This window comes from Schistocerca nitens, chromosome 9, assembly GCF_023898315.1.
Source record: "Schistocerca nitens isolate TAMUIC-IGC-003100 chromosome 9, iqSchNite1.1, whole genome shotgun sequence".
Taxonomy (NCBI): Eukaryota; Metazoa; Arthropoda; class Insecta; order Orthoptera; family Acrididae; genus Schistocerca; species Schistocerca nitens.
In genome coordinates, this window is record NC_064622.1 from 5,991,763 (window position 1) to 6,011,046 (window position 19,284).

General features: G+C 40.8%; 1 protein-coding gene across 2 annotated transcripts in view; it reads right to left on the reverse strand.

Annotated features, from left to right (window-relative positions):
• The window catches only part of LOC126202889 (protein argonaute-2-like), a 333,247-nt gene that overhangs the window by 153,124 nt on the left and 160,839 nt on the right, over window positions 1-19,284 (reverse strand). For both annotated transcript variants that reach the window (XM_049936951.1, XM_049936952.1), the window contains exons 9-12: window positions 6,048-6,185; window positions 5,880-5,970; window positions 4,624-4,765; window positions 2,861-2,980 (exon numbers count right to left, since the gene is read on the reverse strand). In XM_049936951.1, coding sequence (XP_049792908.1) covers window positions 2,861-2,980; window positions 4,624-4,765; window positions 5,880-5,970; window positions 6,048-6,185 — 491 coding nt within the window. The remainder of the gene's footprint in view (window positions 1-2,860; window positions 2,981-4,623; window positions 4,766-5,879; window positions 5,971-6,047; window positions 6,186-19,284) is intronic.

A 19,284-nucleotide genomic window follows, 5' to 3' on the forward strand; every position in this document is an offset into this window, starting at 1 on the left:
TGCACGTCCGGCACGAACGCCGGTCCAACTGAGGCGCCAGGTGGAAATGGCATGGCAAGCCGTTCCACAGGACTACATCCAGCATCTCTACGATCGTCTCCATGGGAGAACAGTAGCCTGCATTGCTGCGAAAGGTGGATATACACTGTACTAGTGCCGACATTGTGCATGCTCTGTTGCCTGTGTCTATGTGCCTGTGGTTCTGTCAGTGTGATCATGTGATGTATCTGACCCCAGGAATGTGTCAATAAAGTTTCCCCTTCCTGGGACAATGAATTCACGGTGTTCTTATTTCAATTTCCAGGAGTGTATTTCCCTTATACATAATATCTTCCATGCTCACTTTTTCATTAGTGTTCTGTGTTGGTGCAAGATTCCCTCATGAGTGTGCAGCAGCAACTGGTCACTGTCACTGCAGGTAAGAACTTCTGCCTGGACTTCAAGACAATGGAACGGCCAGATGAGGGCGCAAGTAGGACCACCGAGCCACACGAACATATCTGTAACTGTCTCTCACCATGTAGCACTAAATACAGTCCTCTTTTGTCAATCGTGTACTTTTATTTTCAACCACGTTTCCTTAGCAATGAGTGTGTGCATTCATCTTAACTATGGAAACAGCGAGGCAGTACAGAATTACTGTGTTTTGCGGCTGACAACATCTCTGTTCTCCTGGTGCGAATAAAACTACTCGAAAGTGATCCAGCACAAACAACATGTGCTCTGAGTCACACATACGCTGAATTACAAGTAACCAGTTACCACTGCACTGTGCACTCTGAGATTAGCATGCTTTATGAGTTCCTCCCCTGCATCAAGAGGTATGTTGGCAGTAGAGCTCTCCAGGCTACAAATTCCTCAAGAATCACGTTGTAAAGTGCACCTCAAGCCGGCAGACATCATTACTCCACCTCACAGTTCCCGTAACACAACACCTGTGAGCAGTGCAGCCCATTGCAAATGCCACCAGCAGCTGCAGTCCAGTCAGCACACCAAAGATTCCAGAGCAGTGATAAAATCATGAGTGACTGGATTCTCCACATTCGTTCCTTCAGACCGAGTAGAACAAAGTAGACTGTTCCTTCCATTGTGGGGTTGACTGTGGAGGGCCACCATCAGAAATGGAGGAAAACGGAGCAAAACTAGGGCAAAGTTCTACATTGCCTTGCTTGTTTGTATGGAAACAAAAACAGCACACATCAAGCTTGTCACTTATCTGCCCTCTCAAGTTTTCAATGCTGCTCTTCTAAGATTTATTTCACATCGAGGCATTTACACAAATGTTTACAGTGATAGTGGGGAGACATTCGTGAGAGCAAGGAATGAGCTGCGTGAACTGCACAAACTGTTCAGCTCTCAATTCCAGGCAACACAAATCGAGAACTATGCATCGCAGAATGGTATATATTGGCAGTTTATCCTATATCACTTTCTTCATTTTGGTAGACTATGGGAAACAGTTATAAAATACCTTAAGGTACATTTAAAGAGAGTTGTGAGAAACCAGGTATTGATGCTTTAAGATTTATACACACTTCTAACTCTCACTGAAGTATGTTTGAATACCTGACCCATTACGCAACTTCCTAATACCCCAGATAAATCCTCATACCTTACTCCAGGCTTTTTTCTTATTGATGAACCCTTGACAATAGTCCCAGAATCAAGCTTGCTTTCAGAGCCATCATCCAGGTTGTTGAGATGGCAACTCATCCAGTAGTGTACACAGCACATGTGGAAACAAGTGTCCACAGAACTACTCATCACAACTGAAGCAGAGAACTCAGTGGTCATCAATGAGAGGCAATCTACAGCCAGGTACAGTGGTTCACCTGAAGTGAGACAACTTGCCACCTCATGTGTGGCCATCTGGGGTCATTGTTTGCAACATTACTCAGTATGATTATATGCATTTGTGTAATTTCAATAAATTAGGTGGGCAGAATGTTGTGTGTTGGTGCAAAGCTCCCCCTATGAGGGTGCATCAGTGACTGGTCACTGCTGCTGCCCTTCAACACAATGGGATGGCCAGATGAGGGCAGAAGTGGGAGAGTATGGATGTGACTGACAAGCCACACGGACATACCTGTACCTGAATCTCACAATGTAGTACTAAATACAGTCCACTTTTACCAATCCTGTACTTTTATTTTCAACTGTCTTTTCTTTGCAATCAGGGTACATATTCGTTTGGGTTGTGGAAAGAGCTACACAGCACATAATTACTGAGTGTTTTGCAGCTGCCTACAAATGATGTTGGACTCATTAGATACTGGATAAGAGGTATAGCTACTTCATTTCATTTATGTACAAAGTTACATGCTGACTGTATTATATTTATGCAACATGATACTGTTTTTAACCTGTGACTGATTCTTAACAACAGACTTCATAAGAGGATGGATATCCTGAACCTGTGGTCAGTTTATCTGCCTGTCTAAAACGGTCTCTACAAGGGGTTTCAGAACCCATGGCTGTAAAAATTTATGCAGACCTCAACATACTGCCTAAAGTGGGCAATGTGACCATTCAGTAACAAAATTCTTTTTTGGTATTTCTCAGTCTTGAGGCACACAAATAGTATTGTGATCGGTTTCGACTTCTCAGTAAGCCATCATCAGATAAGTTGATTATGTTACATAGTAACTCATCAACTTAATGCCTCTGCTCACTTTTTCAGATGACAATCTACTGTTTAACACATTGAAATGATCTAATGATGACTTACTAAGAACTGGTATGATATGTGTGGTAAGAGGCTAAGAAATTCAACAGAAGAATTTTGTTGTAATAAGTATTAATAATGGCTGCCCAGTCAGAATAGCACACAAAATGTCCTAAATATATTCATAATACTTACAGAGTGATCAATCTTGCTTTTTCTTTCAACAGTTGAGGTTGCGGCATATTTGATCATAGCTGAGGTCTGCTGCTCATCCATTTTTTTGAATGTAACTTGTCCCTTCACTATTGTGCATAACTGAAAAAATATCGAGAGCAATCACATGTTAAATTTGCAACTTTCTAATTTAGCAGATACAAAACAAACTGGCTCTGATTAAATAAGTATTCTTCAACATTTATGAATAATATTACTTTTTGACTCAATGTAAAAATAAAATGCTTTGAATTTGAACAAAAGTTAGTATTATCATTTTAAAACCAACCTAAAAAAAATAAAAATAAAAAATAAAATGCAGATATTGACAACAATTATTTATCAGTGCATCTAAAAGTGATGAAACGTCTGCTAAATGCAATGAGAAAATTGTGAAGTCTACTGGAGCACAAATTATTCATAAGATTGAAATATTTATCCTTTTAATGATAACTTTGAGGATTATTAGTCTAACTTCAGTTCCCAATATATTAAGATAATGGTACATCTTGAAATTACACAAATTCTGAGATTATTGCTGGTATATGAAAAACAAAAACTGATTTGTTATGCCAGATACTAATTGACAATGTGTTTTCTGTTTATGAGATAATTGGAGCAGAATATATAATTTGTACAGTTACAATATGATAGTTCCTAGTATTATCATCATTTTTATTATGGCTGCCAAATTACTTTCAAAAATCAAGTGTGTATTAATTAAAATAAAGAAAAGGCAATTACTCACCTACAGCTGACTGATGTGAGGTGCATAAAAACACACAACGGAGAACAGTATTTACACTAGTTTTCCAGCTCTTGATCTTTCTTTGGTAAAAGTACATACATTCACACACAAAACCAGGCAGTCACTGAAACACATACACGCCCCAAGCCACGGTGATGCTAACTCTTGATTACTGATAGTGGTTGCCAGGGAAAATAGAGGTGGGGAGGGGTAGGGATGGACACACACAGTGAGGATGGGGTAGCAGGACACCATGAGCCAACTCTTTTGACAGATGACTCAGTGGCTGCACAACAAGATGAAAGGAGATCAGAGGGCAAAGCATAAGGCAGAGGGAGGGGGAAGGATGGAAAATGGAAAGGAGAGTGAGGTGGAATGATGAGGCAGACACGGAGGTATCCCTCATCTCAGGGCACGGTGAGAGGTAGTAAAAACCCCAATGAAGGATGTGGTAAAACTTTTCGAGGTCAGGGTGATGCAGGATGAACACTGATGTGTTGGTCAGTGCTGCTTAACAGTTTACTGGTGTTTTGGTTTTTACTGAATCCATAATGATTCCTTGACAGAATCTATAATGATTCTTTGGGCACAGACCTGACCTGGGTATGCAGTCTTCTTCCTCAAACAATACAGGTTTATTCCAAAGGAAATTCTGATAAACATTTAAACCACACACCTGAGTGATATGAAGCCTGCTTTGTACAGGAAATCAAACAGGCAGAGATGAAGGCTTATATTCTTAAAACAGGTACTACAGTCCTCCATAGAGTGGCATATGCTCACTAACATTCACTTGACTCCTGCAATTGTTGTTGCCACAGTTGTTATTACACTCCTGCTGCTGCTCCCATTTCTCTGATACCTTGCCATACTTTCAGTTATGCTCTTCTCTTTCACCAATCAAATTCTTTCCTCTAACTTTTTCAAGCCACAATGAATAATTACTAGCAACAGGAAATGTTTTTCCAAAAGCAATGCAGTGCTGCAAAATCATTACCTCAACTGGTAGAAATATTGGAGTGGCTCGATTTTGTGCTCCAACATGAAGACAAGGCAAATTTGGATATTTTAAAGTGTATTTCTTCTCTCTTCGGAAATATTCCTCTACAGTTATTGGTCTCCCGTCAGCCAATTTGAATCTGTAAGTAAATGATATGAATTGATGTAGAGCAAAAAACACATGTGCCCTTCTATATGCCATGACAGGGTCTCAGAGTGATTTGTAATAAAATGACTCAGCACATGTTTCATTCAACGTACAGCTGAAACTGATACTGAATTTTTCTGAATTTCTGTGTTTTCCAAATTCGCAAAGTCTTTTATGATTCCCTAACTTTTACAGGTTAGATCTATTCCCCTTAGGTTCCAAGGTTATTCAGCCAACTTACCACCCTGAAATAGGGATTAAAGAAACTTGATAGGAAAGAAAGAATATCTACTGAAACCAAAAGAGAGTAGGGTTACTTATGTCACTTATTTATTCAATTATTACTTTTGTTCAATTAGTATTTTCTCTTCAATTTTTATTTTTTCTAATACGAATTTAATCAATCCAGTCAGCACTGGTAGAATTCCAGTATTATCAATAACCACACTTAGCAGATGAAAAACTATTCCTAGTTTTGAGAACTGTTAGTTTCTTCCTTAGGGAGGAAAGAATAATATACTGGAAAAGAGAAGCAAGTCACTTGGCCCTCAAGAAGAAAGGGACAGGGTTGTTGTTGAGACAAAGGGAAACAAACATGAAGGGTGAGGCACCTGGACAGCATAGGATGCCGAAGATCTGACCCCTTCCCCCTTCATCTTTGTCACTTTTGATCCTGGAGTTTGGGTGAACTGTCCTCGCTTCACAAACTTCCCAATCTATCCCTCTTTTCTCCTAGAGAAGGGAACCAACAGTTCTGAAAGTTATACATACTAGCGTGTATTTTCATATCGTAAGGAACTGCATGGGACATTTCTGTGTTCGAGTCGTGTACTACTTCCACATCAGATCCACGTTTTCACATTGTAGGGAGCAAACACTCACAGCTGAAAAATGAGGCCTGCAATGCAGAAACTACATGGAACTTCTTGAGGTAATTATCTTTCTTAAGTATTTACTGCATAAAATAGCATAAAAAATTAAATGTACTTACCTGTTCTTAAGATCAAAATGCATCAAAAACTATTTTTATCAAAGAATAAATCATTTACAATTTATTAAATCAGTTTCTGAAATAAAATTATATCAAGTAAACTATAAGTACTCACTCCTGCCTCCTGGCACTTAAAACAGCTGAGTTCACACGATATATGCGTTTTGATGTTATCTGATCTGGCAATTTATACTCCACTTTAAGACCTGAAATTACAAACTAATTACATTTCTATCATAAATTTTAACTGGAGAACAAAATGGAAGAAAAGAGTACAACAAACCTCTGAGGAAAGCTGTTAAATCTGCTACTTGGTCCCGATTTAATTCAACATCAGGGTTGAATGGAGCATATCTTGATCCAACTACTTCATCCATAATCTCCCTAACATTTTTATCTGCTGGAAATCCTTTGTGTGCCACTGTGACAAACCATATGGTATATAAATCAGAATCTGATCAGAACTAATCTTTCAACAAGAGGTCACTCATTACTAAAATTCTTGGGATTATTCGAGACAGAAGAATGGTATCTTATTAACAGCTAGACGAGGAAGAAGGAGAAGGCTATCAAACAACTGCTAATGTTGATTTTTTACAGAAGCTTTTAAAACAGTTTCTTCCTCGTGTATCACAATTTGGTGCACTGGAGCATAATCTGTAAGCAGCACCAAGCTAATTTCATTAGAAGACTGAAGCTTTTAGTTCAACTCCAAGTCTAACACACAGCTGGAACATCAAGAAGGTTCACTACACCATTGTACAGTCCAAATTACAAAACCACAGTTTGACCAATTCTTGGATGTTGATCATCCACCCCATCAAGTTGAATTAATGGCAAAGACAGAAAAGATTCAAAGACGATCTGCGTAGTTTGGTACGTGTTTGTCTAGCGAGCATGAGTCACGCAGATGTCATACAAATTGTGGTGGGGCAGATTACAAGATAGGCACTGCGCATCACAGTAAGCTTGACTCACAAAATTTTATGATTCCACGTTCCACAATGTGTCAAAAAAATACAACTTCCTCCAAAATACAAATTGTGCAATAACAATGCTAAAAAAATTACAGAAAATCAGACTCATATTAAGAATTCTTGATGCTTTCTTACTTTGCTTTGTCCACTTCTATGTATTTGTAAGGTCAACATACTATGAGTTTCTCATTGCTTCTGCTTCATCATCCATAATAGTTTTTTGGCTTGCACATCACTTTTAACAATTTGAATTCAGCTATTTTTGTTGCTATTTTGCATCATTGTTTTACTGTTGTCACAAATCCATAAACTTTTTTCATTTATGCATTTTGTGTTTTCTTGTTTCAAAAACGCCATTTCTTTTAAAATAAGGATTTTGAGGTCACTATTTAGTACCTTGATAATTTCTTTTTTTATTCACCATTCCAAAACTGTTGATGTTTATCATGCACACAGTCATGACATGACCAATTAACACTGTCCCAATCCACGTTCACACACCTTCCATGTAACAACAAGCTGCACTTCAGGCACATTTTGTGTTTTTTTCTGAGACTGATGTATCAGCATAGTGCTGGCCTATTGGCATTGTCTTGATTTATTTATTTGAACAGTATGCCTGGCAAAGTCAAACCACTTCCTTCATCACTCTTCCTGATGGGTTAGACTGAGAATGGTAATTAGAAATGATAACATACTTGACAGCTTCCCATGCTGAAATTCTTTAAAATTATCAATTATAAACTGTGTGCCACTACCAATGCGTAATCTCCTTTATCACATAAAAAAGTTAACTATTGTTTTATTTGATACTTTAATAGGATACAGTGTCAGATATTGTGACCAACACTTAATTGCTACAAAAAATGTAAGGTGCTCCATCTCTACCTTTTGATAATGGTCCAAATATATACTCAGCTGTCAAATTATGTAATTCCATTGGCACTATAGGAAACGTGTTAACACCTAAATCGTTGCTGTTAACTTTAACTTTCTGAGACAAGACACCTATACCTCAAAACTTCCTTCACTAAGTTCACAGCACTCTATTCAGTCAGCAAAATAACAAATAGTGTAGATGGAAGTAAACACAACAAATCTTCTGATAAAGGTTTAAACAGAGTTTCTAGTGCCTGGAGGCACAAAAAAGCTCCTTCTGTTAAGTGGACAGCCATGGGAAAGGCCTTTCACCTCCCCTTCATCATGCTTTACACCGAGAATATTCTGTATTCAAAAAGTTGATCCCCACACTACATTAACTGATGTAGCAGGAAACACTCAGGACATGGAAGAACACTGTTCACATGGCAAGGAAACTGGCTTTGAAGTGAGTACATTGTCACTACTGCGTAGTGTGAAAGGTCTGTGGCCTGTGCAACAATTTCACTGATTCAGGATCCCTTATTACAAAGTGTTATGATTAATACAGAATGATAGGAAAACAGAAATACCAGTACTCCCTAGGATAATACAATTCAGTGTGCATTAATCAAGAAATAAGCTCCATATACTGCAAGCATTAATGGATGAGCATTAACCATCCCCATTTGTAATAACACAACATGGGGTGAAAGATAGTGAAATTGAGTATCACAAAATAGATGGTTACCGTATTTACTCAAATGTAAGCCGCACTCGAATCTAAGCCACACCTGAAAAATGAGACTCGAAATCAAGGAAAAAAAATTTACCCGAATCTAAGCTGCTCCTGAAATTTGAGACTCGAAATTCAAGGTGAGAGAAAAGTTTTCAACCGGATGAAGATACAGCTACAGTAGTTTGGTTCGAGTCATAAGCTTAACAGTTAAGCTTTACCAAGTAGCCATTGCTATGTGTCAGGCGCTCCGTCCGTATTTATACAGGTACCCTTCCTTTTTCAAGTGCTTTGTCTGGTTTCAATTGATTGCTTATTTTGCTTTGATCTGATAAGTGCCATTCTCTTTGTTATAGGTGTTTATGTCACTCTAAGCTGAAAATGCATTATTGTACTGTGTCATGCATTGTTTGTCGCATTTTGATAGTTCGTGTTCACGGCCTGTCGCCGATCGCGGCATGGCTTGCTTTTGTGTGCACTACCGCCGCTTAAAATTAAAAGAGAGAGAGAGAGGAAGGAATCGTCTCACTAGTGAAACAATGGCAAGAGACTGCTATTTGTTGTTACTTACACTGCTGCTTTCTTTGATAATGATCAACGAGAACCAAATAATAGCTGCGTATGATAGATGTTCTGAACGAGAGTTTAGCGAAAATTGTTCTCCGTTTGAAAATCTTTGCAGACGCCTCTTTAGTACATTACATTCTGCACAGAAATTAGAGTCACCTTAGATTTAAAAATTTAGTCAGTTCCCGTGCTTCATTTCTGACTGTATCACTATTCAGTATAAGAATAATACGAATATAAACATGACATGATACATATATTCATCCGAGTTTGCTGCTGTTTTGGTCTAGTTTCGTAGTTTATTAGGCGGACAGGATTTAAATGAGATAGCAGCAAACACGAAAGAATATATGGCATAATGTTTACATTCTTCTGCCTTTTCTTTTAATTTATTTATGGACGCAGAGGTTTTGGCGCCAGTGTTCATCTTTGTGCCTGCAAAGCATACCTGTGTTGTGCTACATATATTTGACGGCAGAAGTTAGTTGTGGCGACAACTACCAACATTTTTCAGAACTTCCGCTTACTTTGCACTCGATTCTAAGCCACAAGCGGTTTTTTGGATTACAAAAACCGGAAAAAAAGTGCGGCTTAGATTCGAGTAAATACGGTATGTGTTAGATGTGTTAGTAGATAACAGCAGGCAACAACATGAAAGGGGGTGGGGGTGGCAATATTTGTTAATGAACATCTCACATTTAAAAAAAATCTCATTTGTTGAACACTACACTAAAGAAGGTACAAGTGGAATGGCTGCTGGTTCTGTGGCCCACACAAACACTCAGCCTGGGGTATTATGTTGTGACAGGCAGATCATTACACAATGCATCATCATCCCCTGCACCGCATTTGGATTACAGTGCTACAAGGATAGCAGTGGCGAATGTGCAGTGTCATCATGGTGCAAATACAACAGTGAAAACCGAGTGCACTTACAATTTGGAACCTGTACCTACTACACATCAATAATGGCAGCATACAACAAATTTGCTTGTGGACTTTGAGGACAATGCCACCACTGACAATGTTTTAACTGACAAAGATTGCAACATGATATTAATGGCACTTTTGCACTTCCCATGAGACAATTTGTATATGTATTACTGATTACTGCATCATCACAACCAGTTGTGTGCCATGAACAATTGGCAGCCATGGGGCCTCTTACACCGGACAATACAATTATCTCTTCAACCTCACCCCCGCATTACAGTGTGCGTCACGAACTAAAACTATTGAACTCTGACCACCTGGCTTTGTGGTTCGTGACAGTGGACAGTGTTTTTGAAGCAACCAGAATTTCATTTGACAGTTGGGAATACGTTAACCTATTCTGCAGGGCAGTCTGAACTAATCAGCAACCTTATCCTGTCACCGCCACATTCAAACGAGTACAGCACAGCAGAGGCTGTTCTCTTTCAGAGACTGTCCTGAATACTGGAAAAACAGTTACGTCATGCTCCTTGCGAGTTCCCAAACAACACCAGTGGAGCAAAATGGGCACTTCAGCCTACTCCAAAGAGCAAAGTCACATACCTCATCCCCGCAAAGTGCAAACCCATGTCACCCTCGTGACAACCATGTGTGAATGCCTCTTTGTGCTGGACCTCACCACTCAACCGTACCTTTTAGTCAATGCAGGCTCTGACATCAGCTCCTTACCACACTGCAGCACATTATCCTGGCATCATCATTCTTACTTTACTAAGCGAACAACTCATAGATATCAGTCTATGGCATTACTATGCACGCTGTTCATATGTTAAAGAACGTGCAGTGCACCTGGACTTTCTGTGTAACAACCACCTGTGAACTGATCATACACATGGACTTTCTACAGTTCTTCCAGCTCTTGCCCAACGTAATATGAGCGACACTTACGTAACACGCTAATGGGAATTTCATTGTGGGACTTTTCACTTTGAAAATGCTTATAAGATCTGTTCTCCTGATTTATTTGGTTTTATTTAGGTAGACAAAAGCACATTCATCTGAATGCCTTTCTGCTAGCAACTCCTACCAGTGCACTCCACAAGTATGCCCAGTTGTTTGACGATATTCTCACTACCCACCAGTGATACGCTGACTTTGTCATCGCATCAGTGAGACTGAAGCAGCACTTACATCGGCATGCGAACACTTTTGTGCCCTATGCTCTCAACAGCTGGCTGCAGTAGATTGTGGACTACCTACAACCAAGCTCCTACCCCGTCACATTTCGTGCACAATAGTCACCGTGCAGCAGTGCACACTGACAGTGGCTGACAACAATCACCACAAGGACAGTACACCACACGGTGCAGTGTTTGTAAACAGTGGAACAGACTACTCACTTTCCACACTTGGGCCAATGCATGTGCGGTTTGAGACAGAACCATGCACAACATCATGACCACCGACAGTCCTCCCGTTCACCACAAACTTTGCTGTTTGTGTCCCGCAGACCTACAGACTGCCAAAAACATGATACAGGAACTTTAACAGGCATACATCATCCAACTGTCACACAGTTCTGTGGGCTTCCAGCATTAAGCCTGTCCCTGAAAAAGATGGGTCAATCGACTTTGTGGAGATTATAGGGTACTCAAACTCCAGCACTGTACATGACTGCTACCCTATATCCAACATCCAAGACTTCATGCATGCACTCTCCAGTGCAACAGTATTCGGTGTTACTGATTGTAAGTGGGCATATTTACAAATACTAATGCACCCACATGGTATCCCAAAAATGGCAACCATTACCCCTCTTGGACTCTATGAGTATCCCTTCATGCCAAATGGCCGTAAGAACACCGTACAAATGTGACAATGTTTCACTGACAGACTACTTCCATCAATTTCCATACAGCTACACCTATCATAACTGTGGCAACATTTTATTGATAGACTATCATCAGTTTCCCTTCTGCTACACATATCTCTATTCTAAAATGGAGACCTTCACAGCCGGAAACGTCATGTCTATTATGCCGTCGTCGGTTGATGAATTCTGTGTCAATTCCCAATGTTTCGTCCCCCTCTGTGGAGGACATCTTCAAGGGGGTCTGTAGCTTGATGGAAGGTCCAACACACCCACTCACAGTAGCGAGACAGTGGGTGTGTTGGACTTTCCATCGAGCTACAGACCCACCTGAAGATGTCCTCCGCAGACGGGGACAAAACTTTGGTAATTGACACAGAATTCATCAACCGACCACGGCATAACAGCCCCAATAATTATAACGGACATGACATATCTCGATTACATACTCTTCTTCTCCAGCACCCACAAGGACATTCACATAATCTAGGACAAGTTCTAGCAGCACCATGCCAGGTTGGTGTTTTCATTAAAAAAATAATAATAATAAAAAATAAAAAAAGAGAGTTGACATTCTTAGGGCATATGCTCAAATCATCACACACCAAACCAAACATGGAACACATGAACATGGTGATAAATCTTACACTTCCAGAAACTTTTCATGACCTGCACTGATTCCTTGGTTCCTTAACTTCGATCAGCGACACCTTCATCCCGCAGCCATATTCAGTCTCCTCTCTTGGACCATGGCTGGTAAAGATTAATATCAGAAAAGTCGAGTGGACCACGAAGAAGACAAAAGCATTCAATTGGGTGAAGAACTGTTTAGTACAAGCCATTTCTTTTAACACTCGCAACTGATGCGAGTAACAGCGTGGTAGGGGTGGTTCTTCAGCATGTGGCAGACAAGAGTGCACCAACTGCTTCAGTTCTTCTTAAAGCAAACTAACTTCCTCACAAACTATGTAGTCAGCTTTCAGTCAAGAGCTCTTCGTGGTGTACATGGTCAAACATATCCGTGAGGATACTGAGGGCTACCATATAAGTGTGCACACAGATCACTAACTTTTGGTGGAGGCCACTGAAATCCCATCTCAGGATGCCTGTCCGCATGAATTAAGACATCTAGATCTTACTGCACACTCCACCACCAACATATACCACATCCATGGTGTGGATAATGTCATTGTGGACTACCTCTCAAGAATCAATGCAAGATCTCTTCAACATGATAAGTAAGATGGCCGCCGAGTGAGATCACAGGTATTTTCTTCGTCCACTAAAAGAACTTATTTTAGAAGAAATAGTGTCAAATTTAAATTTTCTTTGTTTTGTATACTTGCTGTAGTGTCCGTTCTTGTCGCACAACTGAATATTAGCATCCCTGGAGAGCTTGTTCTTGAAAAAACTTCATGTTACTTGAAATCCTGATAATCGCAACATAACCGGAAATTTTGCACGACGTAAACACAAAAAATCTATTGAAGTTTTCTTGATAGTGTAAAGTTCGCTAAAAAAAAGACAGCTACTAGTTTCATCAGTGTCTATTGTCACAATAAAAGTGTAATTAAACGTTTCTAAATCATATTTAACTAACACATTTCGTATTGTTTACTAGTTAGGCACATGCGATCTAGGCCTAAATTTTCCAAGTTATAAACATTTAAAAACCTGGCCAAACAAGCTTGATATGTAAATTACTAATTCATTCTTCTGTCAGTGTATCTCTAAACAATTCAAAAACAACAACAACCACACATAAGACCTTTGTGTCGTTTTTTGTTTACATACAGCCAATCTCGCGTCCTTGACAAATTTAAAACATTCTTTAAACTTACTCACTGACTGTTAGTGAGAAATGTGGGAGCTATTATAGGGTAGTGAGAAGAAGGATTTGTTCCAATCCAGTAGGAAATATTTTCACTGGCGGCGGGGGGATGCAGTGGGGAAATGTTGGTAGAACAGAAGAGCTTCTCTCCTGAAACTGCAGACTATGCAGAAGGAATATTTTGATTGGAGAACAGAAAAGGAAAATCTGTGCCCTTCAGACACAGTTGGAGGAAGCAAGGAAGGATCAAGGGAGATAGGTGGGAGGAGGGTGGTTGAGAACTGACAGCTGGTAGGAGCATAGGAAGAAAGAGAATGTGATCTAACAGTTTTATCAACACCAAAAACGGGTATCTACCACCGCCAAAGTGGAGAAGAGCCTCAGGTAGAACGAGGAGCAGGAAATGTGCTGCACACATCAACCAAGGCCAAGAAGCCTAAGAGTGTACAAAGCGTTAGAAAGAAAAAAGTGCTGCTGCTAGGTAGTAGCCATTGGTGAGGTGTAGGCCCTCAGTTACAGGTAAGTTTAGGGGCAGCGTACAAGCCACCAGTATCTTCAATCCAAATGCAGGGTTAAGTCATGTGATATTTATGTAGTAAGGACTTTAAAAAAGAGGACCACGAAGTGATAATGGGTGGGGCAGGAAACAGTTTGGACAGGGATGGGGCGTATGACATAGGTGGTGACCTGGACAAGATAGATTCCCTGACTCATGGCACCAATTTACACTTTGATGAGCTGTTCCGGCGTCATGATCGGCCACGCCTTGATGGAGCTGTGAGGTGAATCAATGTGGGGTTAGGGATGGCTCTGAGTACAGCCAACTTCACTCATGTTTCTCTGGAGCCCGTCGGGACTATCAACAGATTGGGTTTAACTAGGCATGGCCTACACATAAACAGGACTGGGAAGGGAAGATTGGTACAGCTGATTCATGAAAGTATAGGAAGTGGATCTCGGGCCACACATGGTCAAATACCTGTTGTCATGGGTAGGAAAAGTAAGTCTATTTAGAATAAATCCAGACAAGAGGTTCCCCTCCCTAAAGAATATCTCCAGCACTTTAAAAAATACTGAAACAATCACTCACAAGACAGATTTTAACACTCCAAATATCACACTTACCACATGTCACAAAGAAAAACAAACACCTGAAAAGAGTAACATGGGGCATTTCACAGACTTAAAATCCTCCATCGAAACATCCAATCAATAAAAAAATAAAATACAACTACACTCCTGGAAATGGAAAAAAGAACACATTGACACCGGTGTGTCAGACCCACCATACTTGCTCCGGACACTGCGAGAGGGCTGTACAAGCAATGATCACACACACGGCACAGCGGACACACCAGGAACCGCGGTGTTGGCCGTTGAATGGCGCTAGCTGCGCAGCATTTGTGCACCGCCGCCGTCAGTGTCAGCCAGTTTGCCGTGGCATACGGAGCTCCATCGCAGTCTTTAACACTGGTAGCATGCCGCGACAGCGTGGACGTGAACCGTATGTGCAGTTGACGGACTTTGAGCGAGGGCGTATAGTGGGCATGCGGGAGGCCAGGTGGACGTACCGCCGAATTGCTCAACACGTGGGGCGTGAGGTCTCCACAGTACATCGATGTTGTCGCCAGTGGTCGGCGGAAGGTGCACGTGCCCGTCGACCTGGGACCGGACCGCAGCGACGCACGGATGCACGCCAAGACCGTAGGATCCTATGCAGTGCCGTAGGGGACCGCACCGCCACTTCCCAGCAAATTAGGGACACTGTTGCTCCTGGGGTATCGGCGAGGACCATTCGCAACCGTCTCCATGAAGCTGGGCTACGGTCCCGCACACCGTTAGGCCGTCTTCCGCTCACGCCCCAACATCGTGCAGCCCGCCTCCAATGGTGTCGCGACAGGCGTGAATGGAGGGACGAATGGAGACGTGTCGTCTTCAGTGATGAGAGTCGCTTCTGCCTTGGTGCCAATGATGGTCGTATGCATGTTTGGCGCCGTGCAGGTGAGCGCCACAATCAGGACTGCATACGACCGAGGCACACAGGGCCAACACCCGGCATCATGGTGTGGGGAGCGATCTCCTATACTGGCCGTACACCACTGGTGATCGTCGAGGGGACACTGAATAGTGCACGGTACATCCAAACCATCATCGAACCCATCGTTCTACCATTCCTAGACCGGCAAGGGAACTTGCTGTTCCAACAGGACAATGCACGTCCGCATGTATCCCGTGCCACCCAACATGCTCTAGAAGGCGTAAGTCAACTACCCTGGCCAGCAAGATCTCCGGATCTGTCCCCCATGGAGCATGTTTGGGACTGGATGAAGCGTCGTCTCACGCGGTCTGCACGTCCAGCACAAACGCTGGTCCAACTGAGGCGCCAGGTGGAAATGACATGGCAAGCCGTTCCACAGGACTACATCCAGCATCTCTACGATCGTCTCCATGGGAGAATAGCAGCCTGCATTGCTGTGAAAGGTGGATATACACTGTACTAGTGCAGACATTGTGCATGCTCTGTTGCCTGTGTCTATGTGCCTGTGGTTCTGTCAGTGTGATCATGTGATGTATCTGACCCCAGGAATGTGTCAATAAAGTTTCCCCTTCCTGGGACAATGAATTCACGGTGTTCTTATTTCAATTTCCAGGAATGTATTATAAGGTGGGCTCCTATCTTTGAACTGCACAGTAGTTTGTGTTACTGAGCACTGATGTAGAGAGACAGAAATCCAACATGTAGTGTTATCATCATATGAAAGGGCAAACTCTTACTGCAGAACTGCTTGAAGGGGTGGTGGATCATGCATTTATATCAGAAAAGAAACACAGTACAAATCAAGGCATGATCTCAGTACAGCAAGTGCAGACAAACACTTTGAAATATCAGCTATTGAATTAACATGGCTTGATATCACCAAGAAATTAATCATTTTATCTTTGTATAGATCTCCCAGTGGTTGTGTGGATACCTTTTTCAATAAATTAACAGAAGTTCTAGACAAAGTCTCAACTACAAATGTCAACATAATTCTGTGTGGGGACATTACCATCAACACTAACATCATAAATGAATCCAGTAGCACCCTCATAAATATCATTCAAAGTTTTGGCATGTCCCTATTGGTCAATAGTGCAACAAGGGTTACTACAATGACTGCATCAGTAATTGACTATGTGGCCACAAATACGGACAGGGAAAAATGTGATGTAGCTATAAAAGATCTCATACTATCAGACCATCTCTGTCAAATAACAACAGTAAAATCATGCATTGAATCATTCCCTGAACTACAAGCCTACAAATGATATCTATTAGAAATCAAAACAAAAGATTTTTCAAAGGAACTAGCAAAGCAAAGCTCGGATGAAGTGTATAAGGAAACCAATGTGAATATGAAATTCTCTAAATTCTCCACATTATTTAAATTGAACTTTGAAAATGCATTTCCAAAAGTACAAATGTCTGTATCAACATCTCACAAAAACAGATGGATAATAGCAGATATTAAGAAGGCCTCTCAAACACTTAAATACCTCAGTTCTATGAAAAAAGTCACAATGATCCAGAATTTTTAAATTTCTATCATAGATACAAAACAATCTATAGGAAGGTGCTGATTGCTGCAAAAAAGGAATTTAATGACAAAATAATATACAATGCCAGGAATAAAAGCAAAGCAGTCTGGGATGTTATAAAAAAGGAAATGGGGAGAGGCAAAGAAATGCAGAATAACTTACTGCTAAGGGAGGGGGATAAGGTAATAAATTATCCACAACACTTAGCAAACTAAGTAAATGAGAATTTTTCAAGTTTTGCAGAGAAGTTAAAGCAAAACTTCCCCAAAACAAATAAAACTCCTGTAAATAATGTTGCATGAAAATACAATGATGTTACTTTCAACCACAGAGAATGAAGTCAAGATAACTATTCAAAAACAAAAAAATAAAAAGTCAGTAGGCTTAGATGAAGTACCAATGTATATACCGAAACAATGCATAGAGATTATACAAGGTCCCTTAACAAATATAATAAATGAATCCTTCAAATCAGGGACATTTCCAGAGCAGTTAAACCAGGCAAGAGTTGTACCTTTGCTTAAGAAAGGTAATGCAGAAGACATAAAATTACTGGCCCATTTCCCTGCTGTCACCATTCTCAAAAATAATAGAAGCAATTATGAAAGACAAGATTAATGAATTACCTGAATAAATATAATCACAGTTTGGTTTCCGGAGTGGCAAAAATACGGAGTCAGCCATAATAGAATTCACAAAGGTTGTACTTGATGCTCTTGACAAAGATGAGTGTGTCACAGGAATATTTCTGGATCTTCCTAAGACCTTTGATACAGCTGACTACAAGATTCTATTAAATAAATTAGAAGCATTAGGAATAAGAGGGGTAGCTAATGACCGGTTCCGATCATACTTCGCAGATAGGGTACAAAGATTAGAGATAACACATACTTCAAATAGATCTAAACATTTAATAAAACGCTTATCAGAAGCAAAATACATTAATATAGGGGTTCCACAAGATAGCATATTAGGACCAATGCTATTCCTGATATACAGGGTGAGCACAAAGTCTTGCCCTGATTACAAAAATTTATAACGGAATAACTGTTTGACATAATAAGTTACATTTGAAGCCATTACATAGCTTCGTTTTTCTAGTTGTGACCAGTAGATGCCGCTAGTGCTCCACAACACTGACACTGTCTGTTAGGTCACGTTAGTTGCTGGCGAAATGGCGTCAAAGCAGGAGAAAGCGCAATGTGTGCTTTGGTTTTACGGAAGGAAATCACCCATCAGTGTTGAGTGTAAATTTCAGGCTTCTTATGGAGGCAGCCGTCCTCCTGACATTAAATCAATAAAGCAATGGTATGCAAAGTTTAACAAAACAGGCAGCATTGAAGATCATCCTCGAAGTGGCAGGCCTTGTGCGAGTGATGCAACTGTTGATAGTGTTAGGCAATCGTTTCAACAGAGTCTGTCTAAATCAACTTGTCAAGCATCACATGAACTTCAAATACCACAAGCAAGTGTGGTGAAGATTCTTCATGAGAGGTTTAAGTTGCATGCTTACAAAGTGCAAATCATGCAGGCCTTGCAACCGAATGATTTGCTGACATGTGCTGAATTTCCAACTGAGATTCTCAACAGGATTGATGGTAATAATGATTACTTAAAACGCATATGCTTTACCGATGAAACCACCTTTCATGTCAGTGGAATGGTAAATAGGCTTAATGTCCGTATATGGGGTTCAGAGTCTCTACAGGCTACTGTACAGTTACAGCAAGACAGCGAAAAAGTGAATGTTTGGTGCGGCCTCATGCATAACAAGGTTTTTGGACCGTTTTTCTTTGCAGAAAAACCCATTACCGCTAACATTTACTTAGATGTTTGGCAACAGTTCATTGCCCCACAGACAGAAGAATATCAACCATGGATAATTTTCCAGCAAATTGGTGTCTCTTACCATGTGCTGTGAAACAGTCTAGAAGTTACATAACCTCATCCACTCTGGTGTCCTGGCTATGGTCTGCTTAGTGACAGACAGATTCATATGGGCCAATGTCAAATGCGACTGGCATTGCTGGGCACAAAGCTGTATTGTGTGCCAAAGTAAGTAAGACGGGCCACCACACCCAATCTCATTTCGGTCGCTTTCCCCACCTGGTAGACTCAATTCTGGCATGTCCACCTTGACGTCATAGGACCACTGCCAGGGTCAGAAGG